The sequence below is a fragment of the Vigna unguiculata genome, chromosome 1 (genome assembly GCF_004118075.2).
Source record: "Vigna unguiculata cultivar IT97K-499-35 chromosome 1, ASM411807v1, whole genome shotgun sequence".
In the NCBI taxonomy this organism is placed as follows: domain Eukaryota; kingdom Viridiplantae; phylum Streptophyta; class Magnoliopsida; order Fabales; family Fabaceae; genus Vigna; species Vigna unguiculata.
In genome coordinates this window covers 32847545-32871914 of record NC_040279.1, presented here as the reverse complement: position 1 = coordinate 32871914, position 24370 = coordinate 32847545, and the positions used below count along the sequence as shown (strand labels likewise).

The 24370-nt window shown below is 32.1% G+C and overlaps 3 protein-coding genes across 3 annotated transcripts; 1 reads left to right on the top strand and 2 right to left on the bottom strand.

Moving 5' to 3' along the window:
• Positions 1-4836: 4836 nt before the first annotated feature.
• Positions 4837-8587, top strand: LOC114164651 (MDIS1-interacting receptor like kinase 1-like). The gene is made up of 2 exons (XM_028049391.1): positions 4837-7835; positions 8052-8587. Exons 1-2 carry the CDS (start codon positions 5174-5176, stop codon positions 8450-8452), a joined length of 3063 nt encoding a protein of 1020 aa, XP_027905192.1. The 5' UTR covers positions 4837-5173; the 3' UTR covers positions 8453-8587.
• Positions 8588-9342: 755 nt separating this feature from the next.
• LOC114180503 (pentatricopeptide repeat-containing protein At5g50390, chloroplastic) lies at positions 9343-12408 on the bottom strand. The gene has a single exon (XM_028066832.1). The coding sequence runs from the start codon at positions 11858-11860 to the stop codon at positions 9491-9493; it is 2370 nt and encodes a 789-aa protein (XP_027922633.1). The 5' UTR covers positions 11861-12408; the 3' UTR covers positions 9343-9490.
• Positions 12409-15010: 2602 nt separating this feature from the next.
• On the bottom strand, positions 15011-18293 carry LOC114176504. The gene is made up of 4 exons (XM_028061570.1): positions 17992-18293; positions 16888-17022; positions 15810-15997; positions 15011-15596 (listed from the first exon to the last, which is right to left on the bottom strand). The coding sequence occupies exons 1-4, from the start codon at positions 18048-18050 to the stop codon at positions 15394-15396; spliced, it is 585 nt and encodes a 194-aa protein (XP_027917371.1). The 5' UTR covers positions 18051-18293; the 3' UTR covers positions 15011-15393.
• Between the last annotated feature and the right edge of the window lie 6077 nt (positions 18294-24370).

Here is a 24370-nt window from a genome sequence, read left to right as displayed (position 1 = left end):
CAATTAACTGGGAATAAAAGCCAATAAATTAAATAAACAACGTGTTTGATAACACATTACCAAAAATTGTTAAGAATGTGGGATTGAAACATGAGATCTTTAGCTATGCTAAATATGTGTTAATATTTTTTTAACCCTTTAAATTTGTTGGAGAACACAAACATAATTAGTTTGATGTAAGATTTCTTTTGAAACAAATAAATCTTTAAAAAGGAATTCAGGACTATTATCAATCAATTTTTTTAACTAAACTAATAAATAAAATCTATTTCGAGGGAAAAAAAAATAGAACATATAATTCATGAATTAGTTAAATGAGTCAAATCTAAGCTTCACATTTTTTTATAGTCAAATTCAAGCTTTGCATTTGACTCCCATAAATAAATTAGCTAAAATTAAATTATCTTTTTTATCCATAAACCTAACCTAAAGTTTAAGCATTTGGCCTTTGATTAATCCTTCAAGTGTTATTTTTTTTAACCAATTATTGATTTTTCTTTTCAAAATTAGTCCCTTCAAGTGTCCCGAGAGAACCAAACCTTAAGTTTTTGTTGAAAGAAGATTTTAATTTTAATTAAAGTTACAGCAAATCCTATACTTTGGTCTTTTTCCCATAGGATATTTGCTTGAATAGTGTATTTAAATAATACTTAAGATTGTAATAATTACTTGAAATATTTTGAATACATAAAATAATTTTTTTATTTCATTAAAAAAATAAGAACTGAAAGCTCTTTATATCCAATTTCTCTCTCTTCTTTCCTCTACCCTCTTTCTCTTCTTCAATCATACCCTGAAAATTAAGAAAAACATAGGTTAACAAAGTTTTTTCTTATAAATTTTGACAAATTATTTATTTAGATAAAAAAATAATAATTTATTACTTTATTTTAGTTAAAAAATAAAAAAAAATAATCTATTTTAATTCTATTTATAAAAATTTTGTTAAAAAAAATTTATCAGAAGATAATTTTCCAAAAATTAAATGATATTATCCAAATAATAATTTAAAATTATCTTATTCAAATAAAATATTTTAAAATAATATGAAATTATTAAAATTTTTGTTCAAATAATTTGAAGTTCTAAAATTTCTGATCGAAATACAAACTGATCTTTTTATTTTCAATTAGCTACTGAATTGCCAAATTAATTAGTTCCAATTTGGTATTTTTTATTGATTGTTGTCTTCAATGATTATTGAGGATTATAATTGAGGAAAAGGAACATTAACATTAAAAATCATTGAATGCTAATAACAAATGATCAGGAATGGGATAGAAGATAAAGGTCATAGAAAAAAATGTTCAATATCCCATTAATCACATTGCACACTCCAATTATATCATCTTGCAAATCTCTTTTATTGTTTTTCTTTATTGTTTCCAATAAAAAATAATTTTTTAGGATAAAACTTGATTCTTCTATTTTTTTTTTTATATCTTTTTTTTAATATTAATGGGGTCTTTATGTTTTAATTGATCTCAATTAGATTTATATTTTAAAATAGTGTAACAATTAAGTCCTTTTTATTAATATTATAATTAAATGTATCGTGACTTTTCTGTATTTTTTTTAATTTTTTTAATATACTTTTTTAAGAAAAAGATTCTTTTGTTACGTCTTAAGTCGTTATCATATTTAATGTTTAAATGTTAAAATTTGTAAAACTTTCAATTTAGTTCTTATATGTGTTATTTTGATTTAATATAATTTTAATTTATTTTTTAAATTGAGCAATTTTAATTTTTTTATATAAATTTTATACCGATACTTTTATTAAAATTGATATTTTTAAGAAGATTAAATTTTTTAAAATTTATATTTGACATTAAAATTCATTTGAAATTCATTTTAAAATTTTAAATGTTTTGTGTTGATATTTTTTTACATCAAATTAAATTTTATATTTTTTTTATTTGAATTTATATTTTAAATAATTATATTAGTTTTTTATTCAATTTAGTTCAATTTATTATTTTAAATTGAGTAATTTCATTATTTTCTAATTTGAGATCATATTTAATTTTTATATTAAAATTGATATTTTTATTAAATATATTTAATAATATTAAATTTGTTTAAATTTATATTTTACACCAAATTTCATTTAAAAATTGTTTTAAAATTTTAAATGTATTTGTGTTGATATTTTATTGAATCAAACTTTATATTATTTTTTATTTAATTTTATATTTTAAATAATTATATATAAAATTATATAGATTTATAAAGTTATATTATAAATATTTATATAACATTCTATATCAGTCATTTATATTTAAAGAGTTAGTTTAAAACAATAATTTTATAAATTAAAGTGCAACATTTTAAAATAATATAAAGTAAATATATTTTAAATTTTAAAATAAAATTTAAATAAATTTAAATTATAAATTATAAATTATAAATTTAAATAAATTTTGATCTCTAAACAGAGACAAAATTGTTCAATTTTAAAAGAAATTGAGATCAAATTGAATTGTATTAATATTTTTTCAATTAAAAATTTTTAAAAATCATTTTTTTAAACTTAGAAAAATCACGAAAGACACGTGAGATATATTTAAGTTGTTAGCATATAATAATAAGACCAATAAAAATATGAAGAAATAATTAAAAATTTTGAACTTATGTTTTAACCTAATTTTTATTACCTAATTAACGAAGAAGTCAACAAAATTCAGTGAAATGCTTTTTTTATTATTCATCGATGAGTACAATCACCCGATCACAAGGGTCTCAATTTTTATTATCAGAGTCTCAATTTTTTTTCCACTGATACAATACTGCAAAATTGAGCACCTTTATATCAGATCAATAATAATAAAAACTTTGAAACTCTAATTGGAAAATTGAAACTGAAACCTGGTTTGCATTCAGGGTTCTTGGTAGTATAATGGAAGCCCAAAACCCAAATTCTTGGTTTTGATCAACCAAAGTAAACCTAGGAACAATTTTCCAAAGCAATTAAAGTCGGAGCCACGTCACATGCACGTGCTGCATGTGCAATTCGGAGCACCATGATCCCATTGTGGCATCTCTTCGCTGTCTGCAAAATGGTTCTCTTTTTCTTTCCATTTTTTATTAAACGCTGAAAGCTGGTTCTGGTTTTCCTTGTCACCAAGGCATTTGGACACAAGTAATCAAGTTTTTTCACTCCTAACCTCTCTCCATTTTCCACCTTCACACCAATTCAACAGAACAACCATCACAAACAACATTTTTTTAGTTAAAAACGTTTGAAGTTCTCATTTGTCTCTCTCCAATAATAAGCAACCTTGTACTTCACTAGGAAGCTGCTATTTCACATGTCTTCCATCTGTCTCAGCACCAGATGTGATCTAAGCAATAGGAAGAGCAGAAACATTATCACTGTATCACTAAATTAATTTCTTGTTATAGCAGTCCACACCATGTGTGCATGTGAATATTGATAGAGAGAAAGGAAAAGAAGAAATATATTTTATATCAGAAGTGGTAGTTGGTAGGTTCAGACCATGATTGATCAAGACTTTGCACTTTTCTCCCATTTTCTTCTGTTTGCAAATTCTCCTCTTTGTTTATTCTCCATTATTATCAACATCTTCCTATCTTCATCTAACACTTGTTCATTTCTTCATCTAATTTGTGTCTTGTAAAATAAAAAATCAAATAAACAAATCTACCCTAATGTCTACAAAAAACAAGGACCATTAATTCCCGGATGCATATGCATAGGCTTCTACTATTTCACCAATATGGTCAATTGAGTGTACATGCTATGCACTGGTTTAAAAATACCCTGCACTATTCATTTTAGTTTTTTTAAGTTAATGGGTGGTAGAACTTGTCTTATTTTCAAGTTCCTTTCACCTTATAACATGGAAAGATTCCCTCATCAAAATCATAATGAATAATTAACATTGATGAGCCTAAAACCATCAAGTGCATGATGGGTGGTGTTTCAGATCTTTATTTTAGTTTATTTTTATTTTCATCTTTCTCCCATTCCCACCCGTGTGTCTTTTTTCTTTCTGGCCCTTGCTAGTGGACTTAAAAAAAATATACAGGGACATCATTTTTCTCTCTGTTAAAAGCTATTCTCATCATCACATGACTGGTTTGGAATTTGATGTTAAGATAATCACGAGTACATCAATGTTCTCTGGTGGATCCTACATTAACCATATGTTAGTTGGCCCACTAATGCATCATTTCTGAATCTTTGTCATACTTAGAAGTTACCCTTCAATCAGCTCGAACTTGAAAGTGCATTTTCACACTCTTAGTATGAAACACACTTAAAGCGGCCTAACAAAAAAGTTGTATTTAATGTACTGAGAAAGATGCTTTAGACAATGCTTATTGTCTGAAAATAAAGTTTCCTTTAACACTTTAACAGTGTAGTTCTGTGTTAATGTGGTTGTCATATTCTTCAACATTTTTACCTCACTTTTTTCTCGTTTCCGCATCTGGTTGATCTCAAATATAGATTGTGGAACTTATGTCTATGTTTGTGAAGCTGTGAGATCTAGTGTTTGGATAGTTTAATCGGAAAAGTTAACTCTGAGATGGGGTCAGTAATTATTATGATTGCATTTATTAACATTAACTGCTAGAAAAGAAATATAAAATCTGAAGGCCATTGTGGATCAGTCTTCTTCTGATCTTTTATGTGGAGAAGATTTTAAATTCTCACATTCCTTCGCTCACAATCTTGTTAGGAAGAATTTGATTACTGTAAAAGGAATTCTTAATAAACAAACAAGAGATAAACTTTTTAAATAAAAAAATTAACTGCATTATCCCTCTTGAGATTGACAAGGATAAGCAAAAGAGGAAGAAGTAGAAACTTAAACAGCATTAAGAGCCATATTCTCCCATGTTTCATGTCGGATAAACTTCTAATAGATCCAAAGCTTCACCTGTCTTTACATACACTGTCGCACACTGCTAGCTTCTTTGAAATACCGCTTCATAAACCTGACTAGTTCTTAAACCGAAACTACTGTTCTAGTTTATTTATTTGTCATATAATATACAGAATCACATGCATATGCTGTTCTTCTTTCAACCACTTCTCACAAACTGCACATATTACTCTCTGCCAGTGTTGTGTCCATCCTCACAACCATGTCCCTCGTTTCACAAAAATGCAAATGATGGAGAAGTGAGCCATTAATCAAACAGCATGAAGAAGATCAAAAACCAAATGAAAATCCAGCTTTTCATCTTCTTTTGCTACATTGGTTGTTCCTCCTATGGTTTTTCTGCTGCTGTAAATGATGAAGTATCGACTTTGCTTTCTATAAAAGCAGGTCTCATTGATCCATTGAACACTCTTCGGGATTGGAAACTGCATGACAAAGCACCGGTAAAGGATGCATCTCATTGTAGCTGGACTGGCATCAAATGCAACTCGGCGGGAGCTGTAGAGGAGCTTGATCTATCCCACAAGAATCTCAGTGGTACAGTATCCGATGTTATACAAAGACTTAAAAGTCTTACCTCTCTCAACTTGTGTTGCAATGCTTTTTCATCGCCATTGCCAAAATCCTTAGCCAATCTCACCACACTTAACAAACTTGATGTGAGCCAAAATTTCTTCAATGGTGACTTTCCATTAGGCCTTGGAAGAGCATGGAGACTCATGACCCTAAATGCATCCAGCAATGAATTCTCAGGTTCTCTTCCTGAGGACCTTGGAAATGCCTCTTCCTTAGAGATGCTTGATCTCAGAGGCAGCTTTTTTGTAGGGTCAATTCCAAAATCGTTCAGCAACTTGCATAAGTTGAAGTTCCTTGGTCTATCAGGGAACAATCTCACTGGTAAAATTCCTGGAGAGCTGGGACAACTTTCGTCTCTGGAGTATATGATTCTTGGATATAATGAATTTGAAGGTGTCATTCCAGAAGAGTTTGGCAACCTCACCAATCTTAAGTATCTTGATTTAGCAGTGGCCAATCTTGGTGGTGAGATTCCAAGTGTATTGGGAAAGCTCGAGTTGTTGAATACAGTTTTCTTTTACAACAACAATTTTGAAGGCAGAATTCCAGCAGCAATTGGCAATATGACTTCTTTGCAGTTGCTGGATCTTTCTGATAACATGTTGTCAGGAAAAATTCCAGCTGAAATAAGTCAGCTGAAGAATTTAAAACTTCTGAACTTGATGGGCAACCAGTTGTCTGGTCCTGTGCCTTCTGGCTTTGGAGATTTGCCACAACTGGAGGTACTTGAGCTATGGAACAATTCCTTGTCAGGGCCATTGCCTAGTAATCTTGGCAAGAATTCACCATTGCAATGGTTGGATGTGTCATCCAATTCATTCTCTGGAGAGATTCCAGAAACTCTTTGCAGCCAGGGCAATCTCACTAAGCTTATACTATTCAACAATGCCTTCTCTGGTCCAATTCCATCAACCCTATCAACGTGCTTTTCACTTGTACGTGTTCGAATTCACAACAATTTTCTTTCAGGGACAGTTCCTGTGGGTCTTGGCAAGCTTGGGAAGCTTCAAAGGTTAGAATTGGCTAATAATAGTCTTTCTGGTGGAATTCCTGATGACATTGCTTCTTCCACATCCCTTTCCTTCATTGATCTCTCAAGAAACAAACTCCATTCTTCTCTTCCCTCCACCGTCCTTTCCATTCCAAACCTGCAAGCTTTCATGGTCTCCAACAACAACTTGGAAGGTGAAATCCCAGACCAATTCCAGGATTGTCCATCACTTGCAGTTCTTGATCTCTCGTCAAATCATCTATCCGGAAGCATTCCAGCAAGCATTGCTTCATGTCAGAAGTTGGTAAATTTGAACCTCCAAAACAACCAATTGACTGGTGAAATCCCAAAATCACTAGCTAAGATGCCTTCATTGGCCATGGTTGACCTTTCCAACAATTCTCTGACAGGCCAAATACCTGAAAGCTTTGGAATTTCTCCAGCTCTTGAAGCACTTAATGTCTCATACAATAAGCTAGAAGGCCCAGTCCCAGCGAATGGAATACTAAGAACTGTAAACCCAAATGATCTTGTGGGCAATGTTGGTCTATGTGGTGGTGTCCTCCCTTCATGTGACCAAAACTCTGCATACTCTTCAAGGCAAAGAAGCTTACGCACAAAGCATATGATTACAGCATGGATCACTGGAATATCATCAATCCTAGTTATTGGGATAGCGATTGTGGTAGCTAGATCTTTGTACATAAGATGGTACACTGATGGGTTTTGCTTCCGAGAAAGATTTTACAAGGGTAGCAAAGGATGGCCCTGGAGATTGATGGCATTTCAGAGGCTTGGTTTTACTAGTACTGACATTCTAGCTTGCATCAAGGAAACAAATGTGATTGGCATGGGAGCCACAGGGATTGTTTATAAGGCTGAGGTACCGCAATCAAACACAGTTGTGGCAGTGAAAAAATTGTGGAGAACAGGAACTGATATTGAAGTTGGAAGTAGTGATGACCTTGTGGGGGAGGTGAATCTTTTAGGGAGACTAAGGCATAGAAACATTGTTAGACTATTAGGATTTCTTCATAATGACATTGATGTGATGATAGTTTATGAATTCATGCACAATGGCAACCTAGGAGAAGCCTTGCATGGTAGACAAGCAACAAGATTGCTTGTAGACTGGGTTTCACGGTACAACATAGCTCTAGGAGTTGCACAAGGACTTTCTTATCTTCATCATGATTGTCATCCCCCCGTGATCCATCGAGACATCAAGTCAAACAATATATTGCTTGATGCAAACCTTGAGGCACGGATAGCAGATTTTGGTTTAGCAAAGATGATGATCCAGAAGAATGAAACAGTCTCCATGGTTGCTGGATCTTATGGTTATATTGCCCCTGGTGAGTTACAAGTTCTATACATCTTACTTTATCAGTTCATACATTAGCTTCCAAACCACTTTAGATCAAACAGGATATGTAGCGTACACATTAGAGAAAGTATCTTTCAATTATCATGTCATTCAATGTTTATATTTGTAAAGATTGTCTACTTTCATATTTGCTCCACCTTCGATGTACAAATCCATGACGTTTCAATGATTTACCGTTTGGCAGAATATGGATATGCCTTGAAGGTAGATGAAAAGATTGATGTTTACAGTTATGGAGTAGTTTTGTTGGAGCTTCTCACGGGAAAGAGGCCTTTAGATCCAGACTTTGGAGAGTCAATAGACATTGTAGAGTGGATTAGAATGAAGATTAGAGACAACAAATCACTGGAAGAAGCATTAGACCCCAGTGTAGGAAATAGCAGGTATGTTGTAGAAGAGATGCTTTTAGTTCTAAGAATAGCAATTCTTTGCACTGCCAAGCTCCCCAAGGACAGACCAACCATGAGGGATGTCATTATGATGCTTGGAGAGGCTAAGCCTCGAAGAAAGAGCAGTGGCAATGATGCAGCTAACAACAAAGAGTCACCAGTTTTTAGCACATCACCGGTTAATGGCCTAATGTAGAAGCCCAAATCAGTTTATCCTGTTCATCAACCTGTTTAGAGCTGTAATTTTGTAATCAGCTATTCGCATTTATGTTTAAATTATTAATTGGTATATCAAGATGTATTGATTTTTGCAAATAAATTTTCTTTTGTATCCTGATTTTGGTACAGAGACATAGATTTCAGCATAAACCAAGGTAAAGCAATTGTACCTATTGTTCATTGAATAGGAATAATAACTCTCTAAACGTACTGATGAAGTAAACAAAAGTAACTTGGTCTGAGTTTTTTTTTTCTTTACACATGTAAATGTGAGGAACTTTCTTTCAAAAACATCCATTGGATCGGTGCACTTGAGCAACGCACGATTTCCTTAACTCATAATCTCATTTCTGACAAACAAAACAAAAATAAGCAAAGAAAATAATGCATCAAGCTTTAGGCTGTTGTTATCTTTCTTGCACTAAACTCTTTCATTTTTATTCCTCTGGGCTCTTAAGTACTAGACTCGATTTTATTTATGTTCCAAAAATACGGATCATGTCCTTTTAAGTTCCTAAAAAATAAAAATAGTACTTTAATCCTCCTAAATATTTAAATGACTTTTAGTGAAGACATTAAATTTTTGTTACGTGAGCAATAGAATCTGTCAAACTTCAAATCGATTAAGCTCTTTTAATAGTCCATTAAATGCCCAATGTAATGTTGATCTATATGTGCAAGGTTGCAATTTGTGGCATCAACAACACTGACGACAGAACACTAACTATTCTGTTTATTTTAAGTTTTTATGAGTTTAAAGATGTTATCCAATTACAAAAAAGAAATCAGGCAAACTTCAGCTACTCAGTCCTCAGCAAACCAAGCCAGTAACAAACACAAATTAAACAATGACAAGCAACTCTAAAGTGCTAAAAAGAGATAGGACTTTTATTAACTGATCACAGAATAAATTACATGTATTGTATTTGTATCCTAAGTAAATGTGAGGCTAAGATGAGCTAACAGCAAGCTACTCAGTGTATAGAACTGTGACGTGAATGATACAATTTTGTTATCACCAATAATCGCCACAAGAACAACTACCATTTCTAAAATGGTGAAATCTACTAGCATCTTTTATCACAATTTCCCGTCCTGTAACCTTGGCTATAAGTTTAATTGCATTATGACAATCACCACACACACGATGGCCCTGAGTGATTTGCAAAGGTGTCCAATATGGAGTGTTGATAAGTCCAAAAGCTATAGCCAGCTTTTCACTGTGGTATTTTAGAATACGCTGCTCCTCTTCATCCACATCAGGAAGCAAAGTTTCATTCTCCACAGCATAACCATACCTAGATATTTCAACCATCAGGCTGTCTACCTTATCATAAATTTCCTTTGTTTGGGAATGAGATTTGTCTCCACAAAGGAAGACATAAGGTTGTTTCTTCACTTCAATCCAGCTACATGCCGAAAGCATTCTTAAACCCTTCCTCTTTAAGGTCTGCAAAACACCTGCTGCTTCCTTTAATTTACCACAACTGTTGTATAGGTTCAGAAGCACTACATAATTACACAGCTTCTCCGGCTCCATCCCGTAAAGCTTTTCAGCAGCCAACTTCCCCAGCTCTAGATTCTCGTTCATTCTGCATGCTGTCAACAATGCTGCCCACATGTTTGTCGTTGGTTTGAAAGGAGCACTTCTTATTAGTGCGTAAGCCTCGTCTAATAAGCCCTCCCGGCCTAATAGTTCAATCATACATGCATAATGCATTGCTCTGGGCTTAACCTTGTGATCTCTGCTCATAGAGTGAAAAATCTCCCAACCTCTTTCTGATAAACCTGAATAGCTACAAGCAGATAAGACAGCAAGGAAAGTGACATGGTTAGGAATCATCCCTTCCTGAAGCATCTGCTCAAACATTTCTACAGCCTCTTCTCCTTGACCGTGGTTACCATATCCGCCAATCAATGCATTCCAAGATATGATATTCTTGCACCGCATCCTGTTGAAAACATGCTGGGCATCCTGCATCCTACCCCATTTGCTATAGAAGTCAACAAGTGCAGTGTTTGCCACTATATCAGTGCCATAACCATGACGAACTAAAGCAGCATGAGCTTGTTTTGCATGTTCCAATGACGCCAATCTCGCACAAATTCTTATCACTATTGAAATAGTAAAATGATCTATTGTAGCTCCGCTGTCTCGCATGCCGCAGTATAAACTAAGAGCTTCCTCACTATAACCATGAAGTGCATAGCTAGCAATAATGGAATTCCATCCTACAGTTGTCTTCTCTGGCATTTGATCAAATACACAATGAGCATCCTCGATGCTACCACACTTACTGTACATGTCAATCAGTGAACAAGACACAAAATTATCATCACCGACCCCTCTTTTCAAAGCACATGAATGAATTTGCCTTCCAACTTGAACAAGACCCAATCCAGCCGATGCCCGAATCATGGTGACAAACGTGCGTGATCCTCCGTCATTAATCTCTTCCCACATACACAGAAACAACCTAAAAGCTTCAGAAAAATTCCCAGTGTCTACAAGTCCACCAATCATGGTCATCCACGAAGCCGAATCTCTCTCAGGCATTTCATCAAACAGCTTTCGTGCATCGAGCATGAGACCACATCTCACATGCATAAACAAAACCCTGTTCATCACAAACAAATCAGGCTCAAACCCACTGTTGATCATATAACTATACACCCTCTTAACACCTCTAATCGATCTCAAACAGACGCAAGCACTCACCAAAGCATCATAGGTGCTACCACCCACATCAAAACCATCATGTCCAACTTCCAAAATTTCAAACCACTCCATTGCCTCCCGGTACCTATTACACATAACCAACTTCTCTATCTGACGACAAATCCCAGAAGAGGACGGTTTCCTGAACGCGTTATCCTCAAAAACTGTCACTTGTCTTTCAGCATGCCCCACTTTCTTTGGTTTTGGTTTCAGCCCTCGTTTCATGGAGGAACAACAAATCCGGGAAAACGGGTGACACCGATCTCTTTCCTTTGAGGCAAAGCAACGCCCCAAAGAAGAAAGGTTCCCAGGAGATGAAGAACCCAGAAGTGGGGTTTGGGATTTGTGAAGAGAAAGTGCAATTTCCATTGGCAATAACAAATGTTGTGAACGAGGAAGGAGGATTAGAATGAGTTCTCCCAATTCCTCGTAGTGAGGAAGGGAACTTACATGGATGCAAATGTGAAGAATAGGAAAAAGTGCGATTTGGAACGAGTCTGCGTCAGAAACATTGAAGTTTCCGCCCAGGTAGGTTCGGTAGTTAACATCTACATACTGTTGCAACAACCACATGCACCACGTGTGAACATTGACGTTGTTTCCAAAGTTCTCGCATTGGTGCAACATTTTCTGTGCATTCTGTTGTTTTTTATTCTGTGATTTCATTGGTTTATGTGTATTGTGCTTTTTGATAAATTAAAATCAAAATGAAGTATTGGATAATTATGTTGGTTAATGTTCTCAGTTCCGATTCATTTATTCAAGCCTAAATCAAAATCGTAGCAGCACCAAAAAAGGGAATCAATTCAAAATTCTCAACCTTAATCCAGGCAATTATTCTTTCTAAATTCATTGGATTGCTTGTACTTGAGGACTTGATGTTTTTTACTATAACATTGTTGTTAGACAAAGAAATGTACCAGAGAGTTTGAGACACCAGTAATATGATAATATAGCAATAGCAACCCTTAACACATATTTTAACTTTGTTAAACACAAAATACAGCCTGTGAATCCATGGATACCATCCTTTTGAAATAAACGTGCATTGTACACAGATATTATGCAATCCCTTGGGTTCTCAATGTAGTTATAATAAAGTTGAGCATAAGTAGAACAGGGAGGTTTGTTTGCACTTTTCCGTGTCTCACTGTATATGATCAAGGTGGGTTTGAGCCAGATTTGTTCGTGGTGAACAGGGTTTTGTTTTATGCATGTGAAATGTGGTCTGATGCAGGCACTGAAGCTGTTTGATGAAATGCCGGAAAGAGAGTCCACTTCGTGAATGAGGATGATTCAGAATTTCTCTGAGCTTTTAAGTTGTTTTTGAGTATGTGGAAAGAGTTTAATGATGTAGGACTTTTCATGTGATTTGTGGATTTTTCTCCTTGTATGTTTATTCAGTGTAGGACTTTCATCAATATGTTTGCAAATCTACACCTGTAGTTCTGAAAAACAGGAGAAAAAATCTTATTTCAACTGAATTTAAAATACAAATACATGGAAAGAGGAGAAAATCAAAATTTGATAGAGGTAGCAAATATCTCATTTATATTTACATTAAACAGTAATGACTTATTACAAACAATACATTGAAAATTTATGGCGCTTGTGCCTTAAATGATATACCAAGAGAAATTGAACAAACACCATGTCAATTGAATCAGAAAAAAAAAAACGAGGTTTGATTATTTGAATATAAAAATCCATTACTCGCGGTATTGCTTAATATTCCTCTTGCTGACTTCTCTCCCTTAAGTATTCATTCTTTTTGTGCTGTACGTTTTAGGCCATAAGTTGTGTCTCTAAAGTTGTAAATTGTAAACATTATTTATATGAGCTTGCATTTCGATCTGCTGTTCTTCTTTCCAATCTTGGAGCTGCAAATGAGTAACTAAGCTAGAGAAAGAAAAAAGAGTAAAGGGAGTAATGCTAGGAATAATAGAGAATCTACTTACGGTTAGGAATCAAAGTCTAACTTTAAGTTTCACATTAAGTAAAAATAGAAAGTTGAACACATATAAGAATAAAGATCTATAAATTCATTGACTTAAGGTTTTAGGTTGAAAGTGGTGTCAATCCTTTATGTGTGGATTGAACTCATATCTCATTAGTATTGTACTTTCTCGGTAATCCTCTTTCAAAAGATCCAACACTTACTAAGTCCATTAGCTTCATGTGTCCTTATGATTCCTAACCTCTTGAGAGCTAAGGAACATCCTGATATCAATTTCAAGGACAAAGGTAAAAATGTATCAAAACAAGAAGTCCTACACTTCAACTAATCGATTGTAGTTTTCAAGTTGGCGGTTGAAAGAGAATGAGCAAGATGAAGATGGAGTTTGGGAGAAGATGAACAAGACGAAAGACAAACATAATGATCAAATTGAACATTCTGAAACACAAACATTACTTCCCGGATTGAGCAATCTGGAACACAAATATATTCATCGGATTGGTCATTGTGACAAGTATTTTAAATTTGGCGACATATTTTAGATTACACTTTCGGTAAGCACCCCTCAAATTTTGATCTTCTCATCGCACATTTCGATTCTTACATCTTCCGGATTCAATAATCCGGTATTCACTCAGATTCGAGACAACCTTCCAGAGCAACCATTTTGATTAAAAAAATATTTTTACTGAATTATCTGATTTGAAGAGTATTACGGAGGGGCTAAAATGGAAAAGGATAAAAGTTTAAGGGTGCTCATGAAAAATGTCCCCTCCACCTATTTATTAAGTGGGGTTGGGTTGGGGTTGGAACTTAGGTAGTCGTACTCATACACCGAGTATAACACCTAAATACACTAAATTTACCTTTTGATTTTAGTTGATGCGTTAATTAACTTGTCAATTTAGTTGCATACGATGATTTTAAGAAAAAGTGTTGTTGATGATTTAATTGTTATTTTTTATGTCTCAATATGTGTGAAAACTTATGGAATTTTTTTTTTCAAAAGAAATTTTACCTTAGTGAGGACTATAGTCAAATCAACTTTCCTTCCAATTGGGATCTTTCTAGGTTGAGAACAGTAACGAGAACTGAATAGGATGCTATGAGAACTTATGAAGACAGCATAATATTGTGTTTTTCAAGGAAAAATATTCAACAAATACAAATTAATTCAATCTATTAAGCGGAATGTTGATGGTGGTATGACAATGATAAGGAACTGAAGTAGAAGAGTGTGAAAGAAAATCATAGCTACATATAGCTTTAAAAGAAGATATATAAATTATAAAAGCAGTTGAAACCATTGTTGGAAATTTAATTTTTAGTGCGGTCCTCTGGAAACGATGTATGCCCAAAAGAGAGAACTCATAAATTTTGTCTCATGAATTTATTATCTTTTCGAACTAAATATCCTCTTAATTCCGATTTATTGTTAAATAAGACTGTTTAAAGGCTCTCTTTTTTTAATTTTAAGGTAGCTGATTTAGTATGGCATGAGAATATTAATTCAAACAACCGTGAAACTACAAAACTCGATGCGAAAAGTTAAAACTCAAATTATTAAAGAATATTATTCTTACTTTTCTTTCATCAGCATTGCATTAATTCCGCCGATACAACCATAAACAGCACCATCGCAAGCTTAACTTTATCAGTGAGGCTCATCTTATGATATGATACAACAAACTCACAGCATATACTTTAAATAAAAAATTTCAATAAAAACCAAAGAGACAAAAAGAAAAAAATAAGAACAAAATTCTTCAGAATTTAAAATTACTTTATGTAAATTAAAACTTAGACCCATAATGATTTTGAAAATTTTATTTACTTTTTCTTTCTATTTTCTTCTCTTGTAAGTGAATATAAAAATGTTTATTCACCCACACCACACCGACAATACAGGGTGCCAATGGACAAAGTCACCAAACAAAATCTACCACAGTGCTTACCTCAGTAAATAAAATTTACCATCCCAAAAAAGATAGCTAGGAAGATCAAAAGGCAAAAGAAAAATGCAAAATAAAGAAAAATTACATCAATCCACAAGGAAAATTTTTCTTTCATAAAGTAAGTCGGTGACTAATTATAACACGTTACCCAAAGAAAATTTGGAAATAAATTTATTCTGTCAAAGCCAAAATATTGACGTCCACCTAGCCTCAAAATCATATAAAATATTTAAATATAAAGGTCAAAAACTTGCTTTTAGATGAATTTAAGATTACCAATTAACCTTTTATTGATTAGAACTCAAATTTGCCTTTGAATTTTCCGATGGATGAGGTGTGGTCTCGGTGCAAGCAGTGCAAGAAAGAGGATTTTCAGCAAGATTGATCCGCAATGTTCGGTGCCTCTCCTCATTCCCAGGTACATGGAGGAGAGCATCCATGATTAAAATGTCCCAGTCACGATGAAGGAAAAATGAAGACCAAGTGTCATCTGTTTCAAAGAAGCCAAACCAATAATAATTTCCATTACCTATCAAAAACTGGGCTCGCTGTTCCCACTTTCCAAACAATTCACAAGCAAATAATATAATATTTCAAAGCAAAACAAGCAGATCATGGTGGTTATACAGACTAAAATGGTTAACTACCAGTTTGGTAAAAAGTTTTCATTCAAATCATAAAGATAAATATTGAAATTGCTAACCTCGATTTCGAACTGCCTTCAGCTGCAAGATACCGGTGCCTTTCGGTCCAGAAACAGGAAATGAGCATGAAACAGAATGTCTTTTATGAGCTACTGCAAGAGCTGCATTGTACCATGGACCTTTAACAATGGGTTCTCCGATAGCATCTATTAGTCCTTGGTTATTGACCGCCTTTTCCATGGCCTTGCTGAAAATTTTGCAGCCAATTACTTTAGGGGCTGCCATGGTAGACAAGTTTTCAATTTTGAAATGTAAAGAACAGAAGCCGAGAAACTACTTACGTGATAAGTCATAAGTATTAGTAGCAGTCTCATAAAAGTATTCAATAAGCTAACTATCTAGTATCTAATATGCAAAACAAAAATAAAAATAGAATAGGATTCATAAGGTGAGATAGGATGGTGAAGAATTTGAAAATAGCGATTATTTTAATCAAAGTTAGAGGGCTATTCTCTTTTTATGAAGCAAGATATCACAACTCGCTGGGTAGCTGGCGTGTACATGGAAAAGGACAAAAAAGGAACAAATATCTCAGAAGCCCTCTTTCTCCATGAGAAACTTTTGTAGTTAGCAACTAAGAGTATAATTATTATCTTAGTATTCTAGATCTGATTTTTGTGCACCACCTTAGTGCCCCCTGTTATTTTCTATGAAAAATGAAAAGGCCAAGCAAAACTATATTGAAAAAGAAGATAACTACAAACTTCAGATGATAAACTTGACTTACAAAATCGATATTGCACTAAATATAGCCATCACATTTTTAGTTATTACTATGTAGGATAGGTAAGAATGGTGAGGTTTCAGTTAAACAAGGAAAAGTTTTGGCCTCCTTGAGGAACATATCCTTTCCATAGACAATGAAGATGGGAGATGTGAAATATCATGAACAACGTAAATCAAATCAAAAGGTTTATTTTGGGCACTAAAGTCTACAAAAACACATTATGTTAAAGTGCACCTCTTCATAGTTTTCTCAAGCCTGGCTAATGCATTCCCAATCCAAGTGATTAAGCTAAAATAACCAGGCATCATCGACTCTTAACACAGAATACCAAATTACAGCTCAATGTATACCTGCTACATCCATGATAGATGGCAAGGTCGTCAAGAGCACTCAGAGCAACACCACCTGTAATAGTAATCAAAATGAATGACACTGCCTTTCTACCATAGTATTTGCCGGTCTCTTCATCCACATTTTTCGTGGCACTGCAACAGTTTAAACACTGGTAGTCACAACCACATTACCGTTCAATTATGATGTCAATTTCAAGGATACCTAAACAATGCATCTATTCTTTAATCATCTAGGAAAAGTACATCTATATATACCTGAGTAGATAAAAGAAATATGTTATGTATGATAATCTGCAAGAGCACAAATTTGTTGGAATAGCCATCCCCATATTCATTTAAATGAAAAAGTTAAAAGTACTTCACGTTTTTCACTTGAAAAAGAAATTCAGCTGAAAAAAGAAGAAGCAATACTTTGGCTAGAAATATAGTTTTAATCCCACGTCTGAAATTTTGTTTCAATTTGCTCTGGTAATTTAAAAAATTTATCTTTAACACGTTACTCTGTTAAATTTGGTGATACGTGACAAAGTTCTAGTGAAGTAACTTCAGATGGGCATTTACCACTTAAACAAAATTAAAACTGTTAGTCATAAAATAGACAGAGAGACCATTTTGATCTAACAAACCTAAATAAAACTTTTTAAATTTGACAAACCCACCTGAAACCAAAGACTCAGATGAGGAGCCAAAATTATATTTTCAGCCTATTATTTTACTTCCTTTGTTTGAGGACTAGTCTCGCTATATTCTAAATTCACGGGCTTTACCTAGCGTGATGAAAACTGCAAAAATTCCTAATTTGAGTTACAGAATATAATGACTTTGTTGAGATACGATTTCTGAAATTTTAAAGCGTGAAAAATTGAGGGCATAAATGAGTGTTTGAGTACACTCAAAATCCCCAATCCCTATTTCTTGCAAACCCAGTCACATACATATAATTTAACAATTAGTCTCTAATAGAAACGCACAACTTACAAAATTTAAAACCGCTAATAAAATCTACGAGTACCAATCAACAATAATTAAATCCAATACAAGGCAAAAATAAAGACAAGGAAAGCAATAAGATGGAAATAGAAGAAGAACCAGAGAGCTTACGAGGAAATCTGAGGTTTTGGGGAGAGTTTAAGGAATGAGCTTAATCTCTTTACCAACATGATCAATCAACGAATGTCGTGTCACCGTTGTCTGTAGCTTGCGATTTCGTGAGTTATCAAAACGAACTACGAGAAATTGCGATGTTGCGTAGTATATGAACGTGAAGAGAAAAAAATTTACGTTTTCTTTTAGGAACGAAAATGGATTGAAAGCTCAATTATGATAAACCCTAAACTTACAGGAGGAGATTGGAGAAAGATTGTGACAGTGTTCCTTTTATTCAGTTTTAGAACTATTCCATCCCAACACTCAAATTTGAAAATAAATTACTATTTGGTTTATTCCATTTCTAGTTAATTGTGATTTTGTCGTCATTTAATTCTTAAATCTTTGCATGGTTGTGAGAGAAATCATAAGCATGCTTGTTTGTTTGTTTATTTATTTTTGAAAAAAAAAAACTTATAACTCTTTAGACATTTTTTAAAGAAAATTGAGGTTAGATCATTCCAGAGGTCCTTATTTTTATAACGAAATCTCAAATAAGTCTTTCATTTTCATCTGACTCAATTAAGTCCCTAGTTTTAAAAATTTGTAGCAATTAGTTCTTTTAGGTCTACAGTAACGATTTTAATTATGTGTGTCAGAACGTGGTTTTTTTGATTTTTTTTATAATTTTTATAATTTTTTATTTAATTTTTAATTTTTTTTTATAATTTTAAAAAAAAATTAAAATTGTCACGTGTCAATCTGACATTTTACCACGTGGCAGAGACATTATGATGAGGCAGTGGCAGTGCCACGTGTTACGGTTGGATGTGAAAAGTCTCAATGTAGTCCTGTATTTTATTTAAATATATATTGTGCACTGATATTTATTTATTTTTTTAAATATTTATATATCTATAATTTATAGATAAATGTTAGAGTTGCTTTAAAAATAAAAACTTTATAAATTCAAATATAAAATTTTAAATATAAATTCTAAGATTTGTTTATAAATTATTGATATATAAATATTTGAAACAATATTTAAATAAAGTTCAATGCAAAATATACATTTAAATAAACTTAATTTTGTTAAAAATATCAATTATAATAAAAATACCATTGTAAAATTTATATAAAAATTAAATTTGATACAAGGATGAAATTGATTAAATTTTAAAAAATTTGGGACCAAATTGAGACAAAATAATAAATATAGGGACTACATTGAGAATTTTCACATCCAACAGTGACATGTGGCACTGCCACTGCCACATCACATTGTCTCTGCCACGTGGCACAATGTAAGATTGACACGTGGCAATTTTATTTTTTTAAAAAAAATATATATAAAAAAATTAAAAATTAAAAAAAAATTAAAACAAAGTCAAAAAAACCACGTACTGACAAGTGGCACATAATTAACACCGTTATTGTACACCTAATGGAAAGGAACTTATTGCAACGATTTTCAAAAATAGGGACTCAATTAAGTCAAATGAGAATGGGAGGACCTACTTGAGATTTCGTTACAAAAATGGGAACCTCTGGAATGATTTAACCAAAAAATGAAAAGAAAAAACAACAGTTTTTTTCTTTCTTTCTACTTCTACTTTTATACTATCACATGATTTTTCAATTTTTTTAGGGTGCTTCTTCCTATACGTCCATGATTTTCGTTCTGCACCCCGTAACATTAAGAAAAGGTCTCTAATACCCTTTATTGAAAAATATTAAAAACTCTAATCACATTCCTTCACCCTTGCGTTTACATTAGATAAACTTAACAAAATTTGGTTAAAAAAAACTAAATTTACACATTCCTAAAGATATGGGACTAGATTGATCAAAAATTTCGAAGAAAGATTAATTCCAAATTTTTCTAAAATTTAAAAGACCAAAAACATATTTGACCGAATTTTTTCTTTAGATATATATATTTATTACTTGTAATCGAGGGAAGGAAAAAATGGGTCGTTCTACCAACTCGTCATCACTTAAGTGGGGTGAGTCAAAATTTTGAACCCTCCAACTCGTATTGAACCGGTTCACCTAGTTCAATGTTGACTTTTTGACAAACACTCCATTATCGTCAATAATTTTAAAAGTAAGAGGGTCAATTCCATAAAACACAAAGACTTGGTGTAATATTAATAATTACATTAACTTTATACTAGTAGGCATAAAATACACAATGGAGTATGAAGTGAGATTAAATAACAAAAACTTAAATGAAAAATTAAAACTAAGCACTACAATGTTTTTGGTAGTTTTGAAATGAGAAAACTAGTTGGATGAAAATATATAATACGAATATGTTGGGATTAGACATCATCACCTCATGTTCTTGTTTCATTAAGCTCGTGAATAAATATTTTCCTCTTCTTCATTGTCGTCAATTCTTATCATGAAAAGTTATACTCCAATCTCTTATAGCAAATCATAACTATACTTTATTGAATTACAATTTATTGTCAACTCAATAAAACAAAATTTGCATTAAGGTAAAATAATTTAAGATAATCAATAAGTCATTCTTTGTGTCCAAACAATTGATTTATTGATTATCATAGGTCAAAAACTCAAAAGGATTTTTCAACCTTCCACGACTTCTCACTACCTTATAGTTAATCAAACCATCATAAACAAAAAAACATAAAGTGTTGGAGATCTCATATGAACTAAAAGTAAAACGAGTTTATCACACACACAACATATATATATATATATATATATATATATATATATATATATATATATAGAGAGAGAGAGAGAGAGAGAGAGAGAGAAATATTGTCTCTCTTACTAGTATAACATTTATATAAGTAATAAGTTTGGTCCTCAAATTTAAGAAATAGACAATATTGCACTATTTTGAAAAAATATATGAGTATAACATTTATATAACTAATAAGTTTGGTCTCAAATTTCAAATTTAAGAAAGACACAATATTGTTTTATTTTGAAAATAACGTTATAACATATTATATATATTTTTTAATTGTTAACTCATGTTTTTGTTATTCATGACTTTTGCAACTAAATTTTAATATAAATATCAATACTTAATTTTGTACGTCATTTTTAATAACAAATATCAATATAATATTTATATAAGTAATTAATTTCGTATTAAGAGATACAATATTTCTCTATTTTGAAAAAAAAAGGTGGGACTAAATTAAATCAAAAGGATATATGTGGAGACTAAATTGAAACAAATAGACATATCTGGACACTAAATTGAAACCAAGACAATAACTCTTGATAGTGACACTGATACATAATTGTACCTTGTCACATGATACTAATAGTGTCGTGTGTCATACTAGTAACCTGTGGTAAAAAAATCAAAAAAATTAAAAAAATAATTAAAAAAAATTAAAAAAATCTATAGACTAACATGTGGCACGTCGTTAACAACGTTAATAATTTTTTTGTTTTTTTTAAAGATCTAATTGAGACACTTCTTCCAAAGTTGGAATGCAATTGAATCTTTTTTAAAAACAATGTCCAAACTGAAACATCCGAACAAAAGTAGATACAGTTCGACTAATTAAATTCATTTATTATATGGATAAACTTGTTTGGAAACTAACACACTTTTCCTAACCAAATTTAAATGTGTTTATATATTTTTAAATGAATTATGTGTCAAATTATTGATTTTATTTTATTTTTGAATGGTATACGAAAATTAAATACAAGAAGAGAAACATAAAAGTTCAATTATATTTATTTTTAGTTAAATATATCATTTTAACTTAATATAGCAAAAACTATTTAATGCATTACTAGTCTAACGCCCAAATGTTAAATTTAATATATATTTTCACATAATAAGACATTTAAATAATGAGGTAAAATAAATAAATAAATAACTTTGCGTTAATAAATAATATTTTAAATTTATATAAAAAAAAGTATACATTTTTTTTATTCCTTTTGTGACTTCTTATTTTTTTCACCCAAATAAAACATATTTTTCAGTGATTCTTTATTTACTTATATATCATTGGCTTAAATACCTTTTTGGTCCTCATTTTCGTAGTATTTGTTGCGGATGGTTCTCATTTTTACAGAATGTTTAAAATGGTCATCATTTTTACCGAATGTTTAGAATGGTCCTCATTTTCGCAATTTGTGTTTTATTTAGTCCTTTTCTGTAATGCCGTTTAAATCATTAACGGAACATTATACAGGTGGCACAGTTTGTATTAGGGTGTGTTACGTGTACTGTACAGGTGGCTAATTAACGTTAATTTTCCAATTTAGGGGAAATTTTGTAATTAGGGAAATTTCTTTATCTTCGTCTTTCCTGAGTTCAGATTTGCAGAGGAAGCAGCTAATACTTGTCATTTCATCATTGGATTGCAGTTGCACTCTTCATTTCAATTTTCTAGTTAATCATCATCAACGAGGTAAGTGGGTTCAGGGTTTTCTGGGTTGTGTTTGCTCGTGGGTTAGGGTTTTCGTAATTCTATTTTTGGGTTTGTTTGTCTTTCGATTGTTGTGAGTTCTGCATGGTTTCTAAATTACTTCCATGAATTTGTGTAGTTTGTGTCTGTAGGTGGGGTTCAGTGCGGTATTATTTTAGTTGGTTTGTTTGTCGGTTGTCGATGTTGGTGTAATAGTTCCCATTATTTTATTATTTGTAATTGATTGTAGCAATGACCCCCCATTGCGTTAAAGTAGGCTTAATAATACATCTTTTTTATTTGTTTAATTTACTTTAGGGCAATAAGTGATGATAGGTTCAATGTTATTGTCCACCACGGTGGTGAAGTGGAGGCCCATGAAGAGGCTGCCGAAGTAGAGATTAGGGATGGCAGTGGTCTGAATATTGATGTTGAAGTGGAAGGTGAAATTGAAGTGAACATCCTTTTCCAAATCATTAATCTGCCTCATTTGTGTCATGATGATGACATCCTTCTCATCAACACCACCATTTGAAAAAGTTGCAGCCCACATTATTAGAACCATCACTCTGTAAATCAATAAACCAAAAATTAAAACCAATTTATTATTAACAAAAAAATAAAAATAGATTGTACCCAAAATTTTCTACCAATATTCTTTGGAGTTCTTGTCATCCTCAAAGCAGCCATCTCTCTGCAACTACAAATCGGGATTAATTCGTTTCTCGTTGAACCACCAATAGTGCACGAAGTGATACAACACGGTTGCCTCCAACGATTACAACCAGATGTAAAGGAAAAAGTTTGGGACCGTAACATACCTATATAATGGGATTGCAGGAAGAAGAAGATTGCAGCAATACCAATTGGGAATGGAGGAACAAGATTGCCAAAACTCACCAACTGCCCAAACATTCCCTACCAAAACCCTAGCTCACTTATTTATCCCCAAATATCTAATTAAGCCACCTGTATAGTACACGTAATACACCCTAATACAAATTGTGCCACATGTACAATGCCTCGTTAATGATTTAAACGGCGTTACAGAAAATGACCAAATAAAACACGAATTGCGAAAATGAAGACCATTCTAAACATTCGGTAAAAATGAGGACCATTTTAAACATTCTGTGAAAATGAGAATCATTCACAACAAATACTACAAAAATGAGAACCAAAAAGGTATTTAAACCTATATCATTTATACTTTTTTCTCTCTTATTAGCTATTTCCTCTTTATTTCACTCCTAGTCCAAATAAAACATCGATTTAAAAATTCGATTCATCAACTTCTGTGTGATGTCAATATTTCAAGATGGAATGCCTTTGTCATAAATATTTTTATAACGTTTTCATAATATTATTTTCCAACCACATAATACTTAGATTACTTTTTTCTTTTTTCTTTTCATTATTAAACTAAAAATTATAGTATAAATAAAATAAAATAAAAACTCAAGGTTTTGAGATAGAGAAAATTGTCCTGTCAACTTTCTAACAGTAGTAGTTAATAATCTCATTTTGATTATTAAGCATCCTCATATTGACTCTGGGTTATTATAACCTAATTTTCTATAGTAATTTGATTTGAATTTTGATTTCTTTATATATAAGTTATAATAATTGTTAGAACCCGTCATTTATCAAAAACACATAACTTTTTCCAATAACAATTGTAATTTGATACTGAAACAAAATTATACTTATACTCTTTTGTCTTCTCTTATATGATTATACTTTTTTTTATATATTTAAAACCATATTTCTTTAGTAAGATTATCAAATTTTCAACCGTTCAATACTGTTAAAAATTTTATTATTTGTAATTTTAAACTTAGGAGATTTGTCATCATTATATATATTAAAAAATAATGAAAAATATGTATAAATGAATTGATGAATTTGTGACCTCAATTCTAATTAGAAGATTTTTGGGGTTTACACCGTAAGGTTTCGGCTGCTGATAAAAATCT

Coding starts and splice junctions, on each gene's coding strand:
- LOC114180503 (XM_028066832.1), bottom strand. CDS start 11,860: ATGAAATCACAGAATAAAAAACAACAGAATGCACAGAAAATGTTGCAC.
- LOC114164651 (XM_028049391.1), top strand. CDS start 5,174: ATGAAGAAGATCAAAAACCAAATGAAAATCCAGCTTTTCATCTTCTTT. Junction 7,836..8,051: donor TTATGGTTATATTGCCCCTG/GTGAGTTACAAG, acceptor ACCGTTTGGCAG/AATATGGATATGCCTTGAAG.
- LOC114176504 (XM_028061570.1), bottom strand. CDS start 18,050: ATGTTGGTAAAGAGATTAAGCTCATTCCTTAAACTCTCCCCAAAACCT. Junction 17,023..17,991: donor CCAAAACCTCAGATTTCCTC/GTAAGCTCTCTG, acceptor AAACTGTTGCAG/TGCCACGAAAAATGTGGATG. Junction 15,998..16,887: donor ATCTATCATGGATGTAGCAG/GTATACATTGAG, acceptor CAAAATTTTCAG/CAAGGCCATGGAAAAGGCGG.